Consider the following 18,083-nt stretch of genomic DNA (forward strand, 5'->3'; position numbering starts at 1 on the left):
CTTGCATGCACTAAATTCAAGATGTGGCACTTCTGAGCCCAGTGTTCCCACACTGAGCCTCCCTTGAGAGAACCTGGCTTTGGAGACAAAAATAGTCCGGAGCATTGCTCCCTTGCTCCCTGTTCCCGCCCCCATACATTGCGTGTTTCCCTTTGAGGGGGTGGGGAGCTAGGCACAGCCCTGGGCAAGATGTGGGCAGGGTTCATGCTTTATGCAGGAGGTTGAGTTAGCTTTGGCATCACTTTAACTTTTGCTCACCCAAAATGAGGACAGTGTTTTCAGCTCAGTCTGCCAGAGCTTGTCCCCCCAGGGGAAGCATATCTGGTTTTATAATTGAGGTCAGTGGGGAAATGGGCTTTACTTGATAACAGCCAGGTGGTGGTGGTGGTGGTGGGGTGATGGAGCTATTTCAGCGACCAGGGGACATGAGGGTAGCTCAGCCTGGAGCCTTTTGGTATTCAGGAGAGCTCCAGGCTGCCTCCCTGGGGGTTGAGAGGTCAGATGGGAGTAGGCTGGAGCTTCCATTCTGGCCCTACTGCAGGAGAAAGGCTAAGTGGGGGATTCATTCTTATCACAGGTTGCCAGCTGGGGCCTACCAGGTCCATCACCGAAGGCTCTCAGCTTCCAGAAGCTCCCAGAGCCCCAGGCTCAGCCACTGGGAGTTAGGTTGAGGAGTAGGAGGTGGTGGGGCCTTTTCTAGGTGCCAGTGAGAAGGGCCTGCCTGCTCGTTGGGCTGAGCCCATTTAGCCCTCCCCTCCATCTGTCTGTCCCCCCATGCATCTGTCCACAGAACAACTCTTGGGGAAAGCAGTACTCCTACGCCCTCTTCAAGGCCATGAGCCACATGCTGTGCATCGGATACGGGCGGCAGGCGCCCGTGGGCATGTCGGACGTCTGGCTCACCATGCTTAGCATGATCGTGGGTGCCACCTGCTACGCCATGTTCATCGGCCATGCTACTGCCCTCATCCAGTCCCTGGACTCCTCCCGGCGCCAGTACCAGGAAAAGGTAGGGTGGAGAGCCACGGTCCACCCAGGGCTCACAGGAGAACCTGCCATTGGTCCTTCCCAAAAACGAGCCCTGGCTGCCAGCCAGTGGCACCCACCAGGCCCCGAAGGGTCCAGCCCTGTGCTCAGGGGTGTTGGAGTAGGAGGAGGGGGATACCCCAGCTCCCTGGCCTTAAACCTATCAATGTCTTTTTATCTGCACCCACCTTTCCTCCCTCCTGATGTAACTGAGGGCCTGTCTCTCCCGACTGAGGACCTACCACCACCCGTCCCTACTGTGTCCTGGATCCAAACTCTCCCCATCTTCTCAGGGATCCCGCCTTATCCATGAAACCCTCCAGTCTGCAGCCTCTCCCTCTCCTCTGGCCCTTCCCATCAGCATTTAAACTTGCTCAGTCTCTCCCTGCCTAAAAATACCTGTCTTGGCCATCATCCTGCTTCAGCTGCTATCTTTCCTATTGTCTGCCTCCTTTTCGTGGACAAATTCCTAAAAAGAAAAAAAAAATTGTTAATGCTTGATAAATCCACTACCTTATGTCAGATCTTTAAATCTAAGCTTACCAATGCCCTCTGTGTTTCTAAATCCAGTAGATCCTTTTCAGTCCTCGTCTTGTTCAGCCTCTCAGCAGCATTTGACAGCTAACATGCCCTTCTTGACTCCTTACTTGGTTTCTGTGACTACATTCTCCATTGTTTTCCTGCCTCTCTGGTTGGTCCTTCTGAATCTCCTTTGGTATCTTCTCAGTCATTACACGGTGAAGTCCCTGATATCTTGGGCCTAAGCTCACTGATCCTCTCTCTATACTGTCTTCCTAGGTGTTATTGTTTTATATCCCCTCCTGCATTCATGTCCATCTATATGCGGTGGGGCCCAAATTTATATAATCAGCCCCCTCTTCTTTTCTCAGCTCCAAACTATCTATTTGATGCCTCCCTGTATATCTCAACCTCACCACATTCAAAATGAAAGCAACCTCCCCTCCCCTCTCCATTCTAAACCTCCATTCTTCCCCATCTTAAGGGACACTAATCACAGTTGCCTGAACCAGAAACCTGGAGCCAACCTGTGTTACCCTACTGCCCCTAATAATCACCAAGCTCTGTCATAAGTGCTCACTTCAAAAAGTCTCCTCTCCACCCCATCTGCTCCAGCCACCAGCTCCTCTCTCACCGGAGTCACTAACAGCTTCCTAGCCCTTGCCTGCCACAGTGACTGAGAGCTGTTTCCTAGAGCCAGTTGGCCTGGGTTTTGCTTTGTGCTTGGGCATGTTACTTCCCGTCTCTGGGCCCCATTTCCTCATCACCTAGGGCTCATAAGGGTAGTTATGTCACAGGTTTAGTAAAGACTGAATAAATACATGTTAAGCCCATAGGACCGTGTGAACACATAGTAAACTATTCATAATAAACTAGCTAGACAGCCCTCACTTTGCCACTTTCTACTCCATTCTTCACATGGTAGTTAGCATTTTAAAAATATAAATCTGATCATATCAGACACCTAGTTAAAACTCTTCTAAGCCTTCACATGCTGTTAATGTGTAGATTAACTCCTAAGTGTGTTTTCTTAGCCTGGCTTTTAGGGAGCATAATCCAGTGCTTCCCTTTTCCATCCTCAGGTCATGCTAGGGGCCCCAATGTCCTTGGTTGCAGCCATGGCAGGCTTCTCTCTGACTGTGCAATGCCATACTCTCTCCTGCCTGAGGGCCATGCACAGTCTCTAACCTGGAGCTCATCTCCCTTCTTTTCACCTGATGCCTTCTTCATGCTCAGCCTAGACCTCACCTCCTTGGTGAAGCCTTCTCCGACCCAGTTCAGCCCTCCATCCCACCATGTGACCCCATGGCACCCCCCTAATTCTCCTTCACCACACTTTCCATCCAGTAGTTATTCAATTAATCATATGTTGTTGTTTGTTTAACTGTCTGTCTTCCCTATTGAGACTGTGGCTCCATGAGGGAGGATCCAGGTCTGTCGTGTTCTCCATTGTATTCCCAGTGTGTGGCACACAGTAGGGCTCAGTGTTGATTTGTTGACTGACCCGCTGGCTGCATCAGGTGCTGTCCAGGAGCATCCTGGCTGGGGCAGCTGGCAGATGGCAGCTCTTCAGGCATGGAAACGCAGGCCCCATGATGCCAGGAGGAGAACTTGGGGAGAGCCCGTGGAGTAGGGGGTGAGATGGGCTCAGTTTGAGGAGGGTTCAGTTTGAGGGCTCAGTTTGAGGAGACAGTGGAAGTAGGATGTGGAAGAGCTTCCCAGGCCAGTCATCATGATGAGCATGAGCAGAATGTGTGGAAGGGTGGGGAAGAAAATAGCCGTTTAGAACAAAGGATTCTGGGTCAGGAGTGAGGGGACAGGGAGAGAGGGAGTCAGTTATAAGGGTCAGGGCTTAATCTGGGGTCAGGTCAGGAATCATTCTGGGGCCTGGAACAGGGCTCAGTGTATAACCATGGTCAGGACTCTGTGACCAGTCAGGGGTCAGTGGGTGACCAGGGTCAAGGCTCAGCCTATGACCAGGATCAGAGCTTAGTTTATGATTAGGGTCAAGACTCAGTGTGTGACCAGGATTGGAGATCAGTTAAAGGTCAAGATCTGGAACCAGAATCAGGGATTAGTTTAGAAAAAGGACAGGATTTATTCTAGGACCAGAGTCAAGCTGCATGTGGCTTCCCATTTGAGAGTTGTCCTTGTTTTATCCTTTAACAGCTCTCCAAGTCTTACTGATTCACCCAGAAATCTCTCCACCTGGACCACTTCAACAACCTTCTAATTCCTTCCCTGCTTCGAGACTCTACCTCCTCACCCTGGTCTGTCCTCCATAAGCTGCAGAGGGAATTCTCTATGCCCTGCCCCCATAGCCACCGAGGAAGTCACTGCCCCTGGGGCTTGGCATAACTTAGAGCAGACACTGGAAGAAAGGCAGGAAACTTCATCCCCCTCAATTGTCCATTAGCATCTCTAAGCAGCAGCACTGGGTCCCCACCAATTTGGTGCATTAAGGTGGGAAAATAGGCTCTCCTGTTTCTGATTGTATCTGAGATTACAGGGACTTCCTTTACTTCCCAGTGTGGGAAAAACTGTCATTGCCTAAGCAATGCCTTCTGTCCCAAAGTTCTCACCCACAATCCAGGGACGGTTGGAGTAACACCCACCCTTCACTCTCAGAGTCGGCAGGATCATTTCTTCTTGGGTTTGAGCCCTGGGGACTTAGGTTCATAAATCTCTTGTGCCCACACCTCTTTGAAGGTCCCTGCTCTACCTGCCCTCCCTGCACTCCCACCTCCCCTGGCCTGTAGTTGCTGTTCAACAAACTGACTCAGGGTCTCATCTGAGGCCATGTTGGGACACATCCCGCGGGATGGGTCAGACATTCCTGCTTCAGCCTCCCATCCTTCTAACTCATTGCAGGCCAATCCTGCTGACTATGTCAGTGTGTTACCACTAGTAGGAAACAGCTCTTCTCAGAGTCAATGAGATCTCTCTGACCCACAGGGTAATCTAAAAAAAATAGAAGTACAGAGGGAACTTGAGCAAACTACTGGGTCTGTTGACATCCTGTAGCCGAGCTTTGGACAGTCTGTTGTCCCTACCCATCTCCATAGTATTGCACCCAGAGAGGACGGACACTTTAATGGAGCTGCACCCAAGCAGCTGGGTGTCCGCCATCGTTCTGGGCACAGTGTGACCACACCACACCGAGGACCTCCAATCTCAGGCAACCACAGTCTTCCAAGAAGGCCCTGGGGCTCAGCGCCCAGCTCTGGCCACCAGCAGGGCCAAGACTGGGGGTGCATGGGCTGGAGCAGTGGGGCTGACTGCCTTGGAGGTGACACCCCTCTCTCTCTCTCTCCTGGGACTCAGTACAAGCAGGTGGAGCAGTACATGTCCTTCCACAAGCTCCCGCCCGACACACGGCAGCGCATCCACGACTACTATGAGCACCGCTACCAGGGCAAAATGTTTGACGAGGAAAGCATCCTGGGCGAGCTGAGCGAGCCGCTGAGGGAGGTGAGCTTTGCAGGCCAGCTGAGCCAGGGAAGGGGAGCAGGCCTTCCTGCCAGACAGCTTCCCTCACCTCCTTCTTCTTTTTCCCAATCCATCCCGCCTGGGGAACAGGAGATCATCAACTTTAACTGCCGGAAACTGGTGGCCTCCATGCCGCTGTTTGCCAATGCGGACCCCAACTTTGTGACGTCCATGCTGACCAAGCTGCGCTTCGAGGTCTTCCAGCCCGGGGACTACATCATCCGCGAAGGCACCATCGGCAAGAAGATGTACTTCATCCAGCACGGCGTGGTCAGCGTGCTCACCAAGGGCAACAAGGAGACCAAGCTGGCCGACGGCTCCTATTTTGGAGGTGAGGCGGCCAGGGGGTCATGGGGGGAGAAGGACCACTACCGGGGAGTGGACCAGAGGAGGCATTGAGGTTCCTCCATGTCCATGGCCTGGAGTGAGTGTTTGCGAGCACAATATAGGGGGGTGGTCCCTGGGATGGGAAAGACAGCCTGGCACCCAAGTTTAGGGTGGGGTGGGGGTGGGCATCCAGTGTGGCCACAGCCTGGTGGGTGGGCCTTGTAGACCTGTCAAGGCTTCTGTACCAGGCAGTGGGGACCCAGGACAGTGTAGGGCAGGAGGTCCTCTGGATCTGCTGGGTGTCCCCCAGGCCGTGTGTGCCCCTCCCTGATTCCTGATGTCCCGGCAGAGATCTGCCTGCTGACCCGGGGCCGGCGCACAGCTAGCGTGAGGGCCGACACCTACTGCCGCCTCTACTCACTGAGCGTGGACAATTTCAACGAGGTGCTAGAGGAGTACCCCATGATGCGGCGGGCCTTTGAGACTGTGGCACTGGACCGCCTAGATCGCATTGGTGAGGGGGAAGGGCGGGAGGCCAGGAGGGCAGGGCTCCCCACCACGTGGGCCGGGGCATCTGCTCCAGCTTGAGCCACCCGCTCTTGTTCTGTGGCCCAGGCAAGAAGAACTCCATCCTCCTCCACAAAGTCCAGCACGACCTCAACTCAGGAGTCTTCAACTACCAGGAAAACGAGATCATCCAGCAGATCGTGCAGCATGACCGTGAGATGGCCCACTGTGCACACCGCGTTCAGGCCGCTGCCTCGGGCACCCCGACCCCCACACCTGTCATCTGGACCCCACTGATCCAGGCCCCACTGCAGGCCGCTGCAGCCACCACCTCTGTGGCCATAGCCCTCACCCACCACCCACGCCTGCCTGCCGCCATCTTCCGCCCGCCCCCGGGATCTGGGCTGGGTAACCTCGGGGCTGGGCAGACACCGAGGCACCTGAAGCGGCTGCAGTCGCTGATCCCTTCTGCAATGGGCTCCACCTCTCCCGCCAGTAGCCCATCCCAGGTGGATACACCATCTTCATCCTCCTTCCACATCCAACAGCTGGCTGGATTCTCTGCACCCGCCGGACTGAGCCCTCTCCTGCCCTCGTCCCGCTCTTCCCCCCAGCCAGGGGCCTGCGGCTCGCCCCCAGCCCCTACACCATCCGCCACCACAGCTGCCACCACCACAGCTGGGTTTGGCCACTTCCACAAGGCACTGGGTGGCTCCCTGTCCTCATCTGACTCTCCGCTGCTCACCCCACTGCAGCCCGGCGCCCGCTCCCCACAGGCTGCCCAGCTGCCACCTCCACTGCCAGGGGCCCGGGGAGGCCTGGGACTCCTGGAGCACTTCCTGCCAGCCCCGCCCTCAGCCAGGTCCCCATCATCCAGTCCCGGGCAGCTGGGCCAGCCTCCTGGGGAGTTGTCCCCAGGTCTGGCTGCTGGCCCACCAAGTACACCAGAGACACCCCCACAGCAGCCAGAGCGGCCAAGCTTCACTGCAGGGGTCTCTGGGGGGTCTTCCCCTGTAGCCTTTACCCCCCGAGGAGGCCTCAGCCCCCCTGGCCATAGCCCAGGTCCCCCAAGAACTTTCCCAAGTGCTCCACCCCGAGCCTCTGGCTCCCATGGTTCTTTGCTCCTGCCACCCGCATCCAGCCCCCCACCACCCCAGGTCCCCCAGCGCCGGGGGACACCACCCCTCACTCCAGGCCGCCTCACCCAGGACCTCAAGCTCATCTCAGCCTCCCAGCCAGCTCTGCCCCAGGACGGGGCGCAGACTCTACGCAGAGCCTCCCCGCACTCCTCTGGGGAGTCCGTGGCTGCCTTCCCGCTCCTCCCCAGGGCCGGGGGTGGCAGCAGGGGCAGTGGGGGCAGTGGGGGCCTTGGTCCCTCCGGGAGGCCCTATGGTGCCACCCCTGGCCAGCACGTCACTCTGCCTCGGAAGACATCCTCAGGTTCTTTGCCACCCCCTCTTTCTTGCTTTGGGGCAAAAGCCACCTCTTCTGGGGGGCCCCCTCTGACTGCTGCACCCCAGAGAGAACCTGGGGCCAGGTCTGAGCCAGTGCGCTCCAAACTGCCATCCAATCTATGAGCCGGGACCTCCTCCCTCTTTCTTCCTCTCTTCTTTTTTCTCCCTTCTTTCTTTCTTCAGGTTTAACTGTGATTAGGAAATATACCAATAACAGTAATAATTATCATTATAAAAAAAAAAAAAAAGGAACCCACACCAGAAAAACAAAAGACAGCAGAAAATAACCAGGTATTCTTAGAGCTATAGATTTTTGGTCACTTGCTTTTATAGACTATTTTAATACTCAGCACTAGAGGGAGGGAGGGGGGAAGGGAGCAGACAGGGCCCAAATGCAGAAGCCAGAGAGTAGCAGGGAGGGTCTCTGGGGCTGGTCAGGGGTGGGGGTGACCCTATTTGGGGTTCTTAGAACAGACCTGACATTGTATTTGTTTTAGAGCAACAGCCATCACCAGCCCCTTAGCTGTGAACGTGGAGCTCCCTCTGCTGGGGATCAACTCGTGCCCCCGGGAAGGGGCTGCCCTTGGGCATGATCCTGGGAAAACTCAGGATATCTGAGTCCTTGGGACAAGATGGGGCCGGGGCCCTGAGGTTGTTCATTTTTTCTACCGCAAACTTACTTAGCAAGATATGTATATGAATATGTATATGGATATGTATGCAAGATGTGTATATGTATAGCTATGTAGTGCTCTGTAGAGCCATGTAGATAGACTCACATTGCACACACATGTGTGCCATCTAATTAACCCCATGTTGCCAGGACACCCAGGTCACCTTACACCCAGCATCCCGCCTTGGCCCACAAGCTAGATCCTGCAGGGTCTGGGGGAAGTATCCTCTCCAGGCCTCTGGGAAGAGGACACCCCGGGACCTCTCTGCAGGCCCCCTCCCTCTCCATCACTGGTCTCAAGTCCAGTCCCAGCTGACATCTCACCACATGGAAGCAGAAGACTCCATCCAGCCTGTGCCTCAAGCACACTCCACACCCCTGTGGCTCTCAGTTTTCCCATCTGTAGGAGGTGGGGTGGTGGTGAGAGAAACCTCTATTTATTGAGTCTGCTCTGTGCCAAGCACTGATTTAGCACTTTACACATTAACTCCTTCAGTTTCACAGAGACCTCAAGGTAGGTACTTGCATTCTTCCCATTTCACAGATGAGTAAACTGAGTTCTGGGTTATTTTCCCAGAATCACACAACTATGAGGGTCAGAGCTGGGACTAGTCTGAGATTCAAATCCAAACCTGCCTGAGGCCAAAGCCTATGTTCCTTCTATCAGAAAACTATGTCGATTTAGAGGAGCTGAATTAGATGGTCCCCAAGCATGGTGCAGAGGTAAGAGCCCAGATTTTGGTGTCAGTTATACCTGAGTTCAAATCCCAGCTCTATCACTTCTTAGCTGCATGACGATCGGCAAGTTATCTAACCTTTCTGAGTCTGTTACTTCATTTGTAAAATGGGAATAATAATGTTACTGCCCTCACCAGGCCCTTTGAGGACCAGGTGGGAAAACTAGTTTGCGAAACCCCCAGCCTAGCGCCTGGTATGTACTGTAGTAGGTGCTCAATAAATTATGTTTCTTCTGCCCCTCATGTGTTTAGCCCATGGCTCCAGCCAGCTATGGTGACAGCCCCAGGGAGCTTTGGCAGAGAGCTCCAAGACTTAAAATCTCAGGATTTAGGAAGTGGCTGGGCTTCTCTAAGGGCCTGAGGGAGATGTATGGCCAGTGGTGGGCTTGAGCCAGGTCTTAAGAGATGGGGTGAGTTAGAGAGAGAGAGAGGAAGGAAGGGAGGAAAGAAAGAAAGGGAAGGAAGGGGCAATGGGTGGGATGGAGTGCACAGTGGAGAGATTACTGAATTGGGGACAGAGTCAGAGGCTTTGGAAGGAGGTCCACAGAGAAGACCTTGGATGGCAGGCTAAAAGGGTTGGGCTTGGTTCCAAAGGTAACTAGGAGCCACAGCAGGTTCCAGAGTGGAGGCCAATATGAAAGCAGCTTAAACACCTAGAGGGATGATCCTCCTCAACCATCTTCTGGAAGTGCAGGATCATCCAAAGCCAAGGTCAGTAGTGATCTGCCCGTCTATAGGGTGGGAGCAGGTTTGGCTTCCAAGACCTGAATAATGAGGAGGCCTGGTTCCACCTTGCCCATCCAGATCCCTGCTCCATGCTCCAAGCCAGAATGTTGTTGGCAAGGTCAAGTTTTGTACTGAGCTATCGTGGAGTGTAGGACAGGCCAATTTCTCCAAAGGTGGGCTGCAGGGAGTGGGAGGCAATAATCCAGGAGAGAAAGAGGTGAGGGATCCCGGGGTCCTATGGATGGAGATTAGAAGTCAGACTGGCCCTAGTCTTTAATGGGCTGGAGAACCCTTCTCTCCCCACCCCACCCCCCCATCAAGTGCCCCTTTTCCCTGGGCCTGAGATGGCTTCAGAGCTGAAAAGACTTGAACAGCAGCCTCAACCTGTGTAATTCTTTGCCCACACAAAGGAGGGCAGCTCAAAGAGGGCAGCAAGACTTGATCCAAACCCAGTGTCTACCCTTGGAGGCAGCAGGGAGGGTAGAGAGGGGGCAGGAGTGGGGGGTGGAAGATTCCAGGGCATGATAAGTAAGGAGCCCCCTTGCCCTCAGGGCCTGACTTAAGCACCTTTTTCTCTCCATACACACGTGCACACACATACTTACACACATTTTATAAAATCACCGAGCCCACCCAGCCACTCCGTGGAGACTGTGGTGAAGCCAGGTCTGGTCCATGGGCCCTCCCATCCCCACTTTTAAAACAGAAAACGGTTTACCGCCGTGTTGTATATTTTATTTAAATAAAATAATTCTAGCAGATACTGCCTTCTTCTAGGGGTCAGGGACAGGGGGTGGGGGTGAGGTTGACAGGGAGTGCAAGCTGAGGAGCCAGGCTATGGAGGGTGGTGGGCCACAGGCCCCAAGAGCATGTGTGGGTACTTGTGTGAGTGTACCTGCACCCTCAAGAGCCTGAAGCACGTTGTCTGTGCAGAGATGTGTACAGGGGTGTGTGAGGCCTGGCTGTGGATGTGTGTGCAGTTGTTTATGGGCTGCTAAGAGTCTTTGCAGGCGGTGGGGGTCTGTGTGCCTGTGGAGGGGGAAAAGGCAGGGTTGGGGGAAGGGTGAGACCCTGACTCAGCCCCTTCCCACCCCAGCCAGCAGGGCTCCAAGGTTCCTGGGACTTGGATGCTCCCTGAAGGAAAAGGAGGCGAGTGAATGCATAACTTCCAGCTAGTTTTTGAAGAGAGGAGACGCCATCTTAGTCCAATTTGATAACCAGATGGCGGCTGGGGGGACCAAAGGTGACCAGGCTAGAGGGAGAGTGCCTTGGACAGAATGGAGGGTTGACTTCCTGGCGTCTTTGAGGGTGGGGCGCAGCCACTAGGCTCCGCTAGGCTCCAGCCTGGGTGAGGGAAACCGAAGGCAGATGCCAGATCTGCGCCTCGCTGGAAGGAGGTATGGATCTGACTCCCTGCTGCGGAGATGGTGGGGAAGAGCGCTAGGTCTGGCCCCCCAGACTTGAACCTCAGACCCTCTGTGAACCCCTCAGACGGTCTCCTGCCCCCACCCCCACCCCCAGCCACGGGGAAGGGAGGAGACAGCCCATGGCCCCATGCAGGCGATTGGTGGCTGGAAAAAACGAAGCCCTCGGGGATCCCGGCGTGGGGAGCTCCGTCTAGCCCGAGGGAGGGGAAGTCCTCGGAAAGGGCAGGGAATCCGTCCCCGCCGTTCCCCATCACTGAGTGCCAAGTGGCTGCTGTTTCCATGGTAACCAGCCTGGGAGTCCCGTTGCTAAGGAGGCAGCTTAGCAGGCCCCGACATCCCCATGACAACTGCCCCCTGCGGCCCAAGCAGCGAGGCTTCCTCGGGGACCCGCGGGGACGACCGAGCAGGGGCGCGGGCGCAGGCCTGGTGCGGGGACGGGCGCGGGCTCCCACTGCCGCCCCGACCGCGCAGCCCCCTCGTCGGGAGCCGACCTGGTCCAGGCTTGTCCTTCGGGCAGTGGGGAACCTTTGCGGACGGACAGCTGTGATGAGGCTTGGAGGTGGGCGGTGGGAGGGATTAGCAAGGGGGTGGATCCCCGCCCCTGGTGGCCCGGAGGCTTCTCACCCCTACGCGTCACCCGTGCAGTCCTCCGTGCAGCTAGGCCTAGGACCCGGCGCTGCCCCTCCGGGAAAGGGGCGGGGGAAAGAGGGGGCGTCGGTCCTCTCTTCTGAGTTTCCTGATTCCAAAAGGACACTTAGTAACTGCTGCTACGTAGTTATTAACCACTTGGTGCTTTCATGTTATCTCATTTCATCCTCATAACAACCTTTGAGGTTAAAAAAAAAAAAAAAATTAGCCTCCTTTACAATGACCAAAAGGTATCCAGGCTCAGAGAGGGTGAAGAACTTGCCGCGGACCCTTAACTAGAATGTGTTGGAGCCAGGATGCACCGCCAGGTCCCTGAGACTCAAACCCATCCCTTCCCAATACATTCCATCTGTGTTACATCAAGGGTGAGTGGTGGGCGCAGTCTGTCCCAGGTGCAGGCAATAAAGGGGTTGTCTGTAGAGAATCTTAAAACAGCAATAAAAGTGAATAAATGTCATTTTGCGTTCTCGTATCACCATGTAACCAGCACTTCTGAACAATGTTAGCAGGGTAAATTGAATTATGTACCCGAACCTAGACACATTCTTAATCCTTTGTAAATAAGACCTCTTGAAAGATGTTATTTTTAGTTAAGGTGTGGCCCAATTGAATGGGGGTGGGTCTTAAGCTATATAGCTAGAGGCTTTTTAAAGAGAAGAAACCAGAAGTCAGAAGGTGGAGAAAGCAGCTGAGGAAGAAGCCAGAGGCCCACGAAAGGAGAGGAGAGGCAGAAACACAAACCATGGAACCCCAGCTAGCGCTAGGTGTAGACTCCGGGAAAATGCAAGACTTGCTAATATCTTGATTTTGGACTCCAGCCTCAAAACCGTGAGCCAGTAAGTTCGAGTTTTGTTTTTTTTTTTTTTAAGTCAACCATTGTGTTATATTTGTCCTAGCAGCCTGGCAAACCAAGACTATGATAAAATACTCCTCCCTCACCCCCCAACCCTTCAAATGCTGCTCCTCCCCAAGCTTCAGTCTTCGAGGGGTACTTGATGTGTTTAAGGCTACCTGCCCAGTGGGAAGGCCTGAAGACACCCTGCCTGCCTTAGTGTGGCTAAACCAGATTGGGATTTTTGAAAGAAAATTTTTCAAAGATTTCATCAAATCCCTCCCTTGACTCCATGTCTCCTTCCAGCTGCTACTCCTTGCCCTTCCCAGCCAAACTTGTGGAGTTGTCTGAACTCCCTATCCTTGGTTCCCTTCCACTGAGTCACTTCTTCCTCCAGTGCCAGCTGGCTTTCACCTGCCGTCCACTGGACAAGGTCATCAAAGACCCGCATTGTGAAATACAGGGGCCACTTCTGAGACCTTGTCTATTGTTCTCTCTGCGGTATCTGGCCCTGCTGACCACGCCTTCCTCGGCTTTCCCGTCCCCACTCTCTCCTGGCCCTCCCAGCAATCTGTTCAGCCTCGGCTTAAGGGCTCTTTGAACCTCTGGCCCTTACCCCTATCTTCTCCCTCCACGCACACTTCTGGGAGTAACCTCACCCACACCCATGACTTCCCCAGCCCGAAGACAAATGCCTCCCAGCTTTTCCCCTCAATTCAGGCTGCCACACCAGTTCCACATCCTTTCTGATTGACCAGAAGCCCTGTTTTTCTCTCAAGTTGGCAGCTTCCAATGCACTTCAGAGCATCTCCCCCATCCCCTGCACCGATTTTGCTTCTTCATTTTTCTTTCTCTTGAGGATGGACCATTTCATACTTAAAGAAGAAGATATATTACATATATAAGATGTAAAAAGTAATCAAACAGTAATGTACCAGTCAGTTTAAGAAATAGAACATAACCAACTCCTTTGAAGACATTCGTGCCGTTCCCCAACTGTATCTTTCTCCCTCCCTCCAAGGAAACCCACTAATCTGAATTTTAATTTCTGTCATTCTCGTGCTTTTCATCATACTTTTACTTCAGAAATAAATGTCTCTAAACAATATATTCAGTAGCATACCGAGGAGATGGGCATTTGAAGTAGTTGTCTTGGTGGGGAGGAGGATTTTATCAATAATGTTGTTTGAATTGCTTATACATGGTGATAATGAAAAGCAGCCACTTTCAGCCAATTTTATGATTGTTTTAAGTTCCTTTACATAGAATGCACCCCTTTGTTGCCTGCCCCACCTTCAAACACTACTAAATATATTCACAGATTTTTGAAACTACATAATGTTGACATGCTGGATGTGTTATTTAGTAATTTGCTTTTTTCTTTCTATACTATATTTTTAAGATCCTGTTGATGCACGGAACATAGATAATTCGTTTTCACTACTGTGTAGCGTTCCAGTATATGAATATACCACTATTTACATATGTATTCTCCTGGAGGTCGACATTTCTCTCAATTCCATTTGCAAACACTGCTGCTAAAAAAACATTCTCATCCAGTGCTCCTGATAAAGATGTATAAGAGGGTCTCTAGACTGTCTAGGAGTGGAACAACTGAGTCATAGGATAAATTAATCTGCACTTTACAAGATAATACCAAGCTGTTTTAAGTAATTCTAACAAATTACACTCCCACCCGCAGCCTGTGAGAGATACTCTTGCTCCACATCCTTGCCAATAATTGGAATCATCAGGCCTTCTTATTTTTCCCAATCTAGTGTTATCCAATTGTGTTTAATCTGCCAATCCCTATTTACTAGTATGGTTGAGCCTCTTTTTTTGTATATTCATTGGCCATTTGTGTTTCCTCTTCTGAGAAATATTTGTTCCTGTATTTCCCCCTATTTTCTATTGTTGCTTGTCTTTTTATTGATTGATAATAGTTTTATACATACCCATGTGCAAGTACCTTTTTGGAAAACTAATACTTTGCCTTTATATGTGTTGCTGCAAATATCTTCTAGTTTTTGGCTTGTCTATTCTTTTTGTTTTTGTGTTTGGTGTTCTTTGATGAATAGTAGTTTTCCATTTTAATAAGGTTAAATTTGGCAATTTTTTTCTTAATGTCTAGTACTTCCTTAGAGCATTTTAGCTTGTTGGAGAAATTTGTCTTATCCCCATGTTGTAAGGATATTGTTCATTTCTAAAAGTGTGAACTTTTGCTTCCTACACTTGAAGTCTTTAATCTACCTGACCTGAACTTTGGGTGTGGTGTGTGGTCACAGTTTAACGTAATTTTTGCCCACATGGACAACCAATTGTCACTGCATCATTGATCAAATGAACCTGATGAATTTGTGATGTCACCTCTTATAAACTGTCTCAGTATTTTTTGAGGCTATTTGGTACCATTAATTTGCCTGCCCCTCTTCAAACAGTATATTGTCCTATGTACTATAGCTTCATAAAATATGTTAATATACAGTATGGCATGTCCCACATCTTTTTTTAAGGAATGTCTTGGCTATTCTAGGCTCTTTGTCCTGCCACATATATTTTAGAATCAGTCTGTCAAGATGCCTACAGAATTCTGTGGGGTTTTAAAAAATTTTTTTAATTATTAGAGCAGTTGCAGGTTTACAGAAAAAAATCATGCAGAATACAGAGTTCCCATAAACTGCCCTCTCAAACACACAGTTTTCTCTGTTATTAACATTTTGCATTAATGTGGTAACTGTTATAATTAAGGAACCAATATTATTATAATTATATTATTAACTATAGTCCATAGTTAAGATTGGGGTTCACTTTTTGTGTTGTGTAGTTCTATGGGTTTAAAAAAAACTTTTTTCCAGGCAATATACATACAACATAAAATTTCCCATTTTAATCTCTTCTAAGTATTCAATTCAGTGGAATTAATTCAGTGGTGTTAATTACATTCATAATGCTCTACCATCACCACCAACCATTTCCAAAATATTTTCATTAACCCAGGCAGAAACTCTGTACTCATTAAGCATTCACTCCTCATTCCCCACCCTACCCTTGCCCCTGTATTCTAATTTCTGATGCCATGAATTTGCTTTTTCTGCTTATTTCATATAAGTGAGATCATGCAATATTTGATCTTTTGTGTCTGGCATATTTCATTCACCATGATGTCTTCAGAGTTCATCCATGTTGTAGCATTTATCAGCCCTTCATTCCTTTTTATGGCTGAATAATATTTCACTGTGTGTATATATCACATTTTGTTTATCCATTCATCTATCAGTGGACACTTGGATTGCTTCAATCTTTTGGCAATTTTAAATAATGCTGCTATAAACAGTGGTGTCAAATATCTGTTCAAGTCCCTGCTTGTAATTCTTTGGGGTTATATACCTAGAAGTGGAGTTGCTTTGTTATGTTATTCCTATGTCTAACGTTCTGAAGAACTGCCAAAATATTTTTCACAGTGTCTGCACCATTTTACATCCCCACCCACCAACAATGTGTATTTCTCCACATTCTTGCCAACACTTTTTATTTTCCATTTTTCTAAATAATAGCTATTCTAATGAGTATGAAGTGGTATCTAACTGAAGTTTTAATTTGCATTTCCCTAATGGCTAATGATATTGAGCATCTTTTCATGTACTTATTGGCCACTTGTATATCTTCTTTGGAGAAATACCCACTCAAGTCCTTGGCTGAATTTTTAATTGGGTTGTTTGTCTTTTTGTTGATGAGTTGTAGAAGATATTTATATATATTCTGGATATTAAACTCTTATCAGATATATGTTCTCCAAATATTTTCTCCTATTGTGTAGCTTGTCTTCATTGTCTTGATAATGTCCTTTGCACAAAAGTTTTTAATTTTGGTGAAGTTGAATTTATCTATTTTTTCTTTTCTTGATTGTGCTTTTGGTGTAAAGTCTAGGAACCCATTGCATAATACAAGGTCCAGAAGATATTCCCCTATGTTTTCTTCTAGGAATTTATAGTTTTAGTTCCTATATTTAGGTCTTTGACACATTTTTAGTTAATTTTCACATATGGTGTGAGATAGGGGTCCACTTTCATTCTTTGCATGTGGATATCCAGTTTTCCTAACATCATTTCTTGAAGAGATTGTTCTTGCCCTGTTGAGTGGACTTGGCAGTCTTGTCAAAAATGAACAGGCCATCGATGTGAGGTTTTATTTATGAACTGTCATTTCTATTCAAGTGGTCTATATGTCTGTCCTTGCGCCAGTGCTACACTGTTTTGCTTACTGTGGCTTTGTAATAAGTTTTAAAATCGGGAGATGTGAGTCCTCCAACTTTGTTCTTTTTCAAGATGGTTTTGGTTATTTGGGGCTTCTTACCTTTCCATATGAATTGGATGATTGTCTTTTCCATTTCTGCAAGTAAAACTGTTGGAATTTTGGTTGAGATTGCGTTGAATCTGTAAATCTTTTTGGGTATAATTGACATCTTCACAATATTTAGTCTCCCAATCCATGAACACGGAATGTCCTTCCATTTATTTAGGTCTTCATTAATTTCTTTTAGAAATGTTTTGTAGTTTTCAGTGAAGTCTTTCACTTCCTTTATTAAATTTATTCCTGGGTCTTTTATTCTTTTAGATGCTATTGTAAATGGAATAATTTTCTTGATTTCATTTATGGATTGTTTATTGCTGGTGTATAGAAACTCAACCAACCTCTGCATGTTCACTTTGTATTCTTCATGATTTTTCCCTTACTAAATTCATTTATTAGTTCTAGTAGCTTTCTTGTGGATTCTTTGGAATTCTTTTTATACATATAGGGTCACGTCTTCTGCAAACAGGTAAAATTTTACTTCTTCATTTCCAATTTGGATGCCTCTTATTTCTTTTTTTCTTGCCTAATTGTTCTGGCTAGAACAATGCTGCATAAGAGTGGTGACAGTGGGCATCCTTGTCTTGTTCCTGATCTTAGAGGGAAGGCTTTCAGTCTTTCACCATTAAGTATGATGTTAGCTGTGGGTTTTTCTTATATGCTCTTAATCATGTTGAAGTCTCCTTCTATTTATAGCTTTTGGAGTGATTTTATTAAGAAGTAGTAGTGCTGGATTTGGTCAAATGCCTTTTCTATATTAGATGATCCTTTGGTTTTCCCCCTTCATTCTTTTAATGTGTTATGTGTCATTAATTGATTTTCTCATGTTGAAACACCTTTGCATTCCTAGAATAAAAAAAACCCATTTGATCAAAGTGTACAGTTCTTTTAATGTGCTGTTGGATTTGGTTTAAAAGTATTTTGTTCAGAATTTTTCATCAATATTCATAAGGGATATTGGTCTGTAATTTTCTATTATTGTGGTATCTTCATCCAGCTTTGGTATTAGGGTGATGCTAGCCTCATAGAATGAGTTTGGGAGTGTTCCCTCCTCTTCAGTTCTTCTTGGAAGAATTTGACTAGGATTGGTGGTTATTCTTCTTTGAATGTGTGGTAATATTCACCAGTCAAGCCGTCTGGGCCTAGACTTCTATTCATTGGGAGGAATTTGATTACTGATTCAATCTCCTGTCTGTCTGTTGACCTCTTCTATCCCATCTTGAGTCAGTTTAGGTTAATTGTGTTTCTAGGAATCTGTCCATTTCATCTAGGTTATCTAGTTTGTTGGCATATAGTTATTTGCAGTATCCTCTTATTCTCTTTTTATTTCTGTGGAGTCAGTAGTAATGTCCCTCCTTCTCATTTCTG

The 18,083-nt window shown here is 49.0% G+C and overlaps 1 protein-coding gene and 1 long non-coding RNA gene across 2 annotated transcripts in view; both read left to right on the forward strand.

The window, feature by feature from the left end:
* Positions 1 to 7,445, forward strand: part of HCN4 (hyperpolarization activated cyclic nucleotide gated potassium channel 4) — a 43,643-nt gene extending 36,198 nt beyond the window's left edge. The window contains exons 4-8 of the mRNA XM_037835375.1: positions 791 to 1,009; positions 4,870 to 5,016; positions 5,125 to 5,365; positions 5,711 to 5,875; positions 5,977 to 7,445. Of these exons, the coding sequence (XP_037691303.1) occupies positions 791 to 1,009; positions 4,870 to 5,016; positions 5,125 to 5,365; positions 5,711 to 5,875; positions 5,977 to 7,445 (2,241 nt within the window). The remainder of the gene's footprint in view (positions 1 to 790; positions 1,010 to 4,869; positions 5,017 to 5,124; positions 5,366 to 5,710; positions 5,876 to 5,976) is intronic.
* Positions 7,446 to 11,325: 3,880 nt separating this feature from the next.
* The window catches only part of LOC119531802, a 118,311-nt gene continuing 111,553 nt past the window's right edge, over positions 11,326 to 18,083 (forward strand). The window contains exon 1 of the long non-coding RNA XR_005216410.1: positions 11,326 to 11,444. This is a non-coding gene — a long non-coding RNA (uncharacterized LOC119531802). The remainder of the gene's footprint in view (positions 11,445 to 18,083) is intronic.

This window comes from Choloepus didactylus, chromosome 4 (genome assembly GCF_015220235.1).
Source record: "Choloepus didactylus isolate mChoDid1 chromosome 4, mChoDid1.pri, whole genome shotgun sequence".
NCBI classification, from domain to species: Eukaryota; Metazoa; Chordata; class Mammalia; order Pilosa; family Megalonychidae; genus Choloepus; species Choloepus didactylus.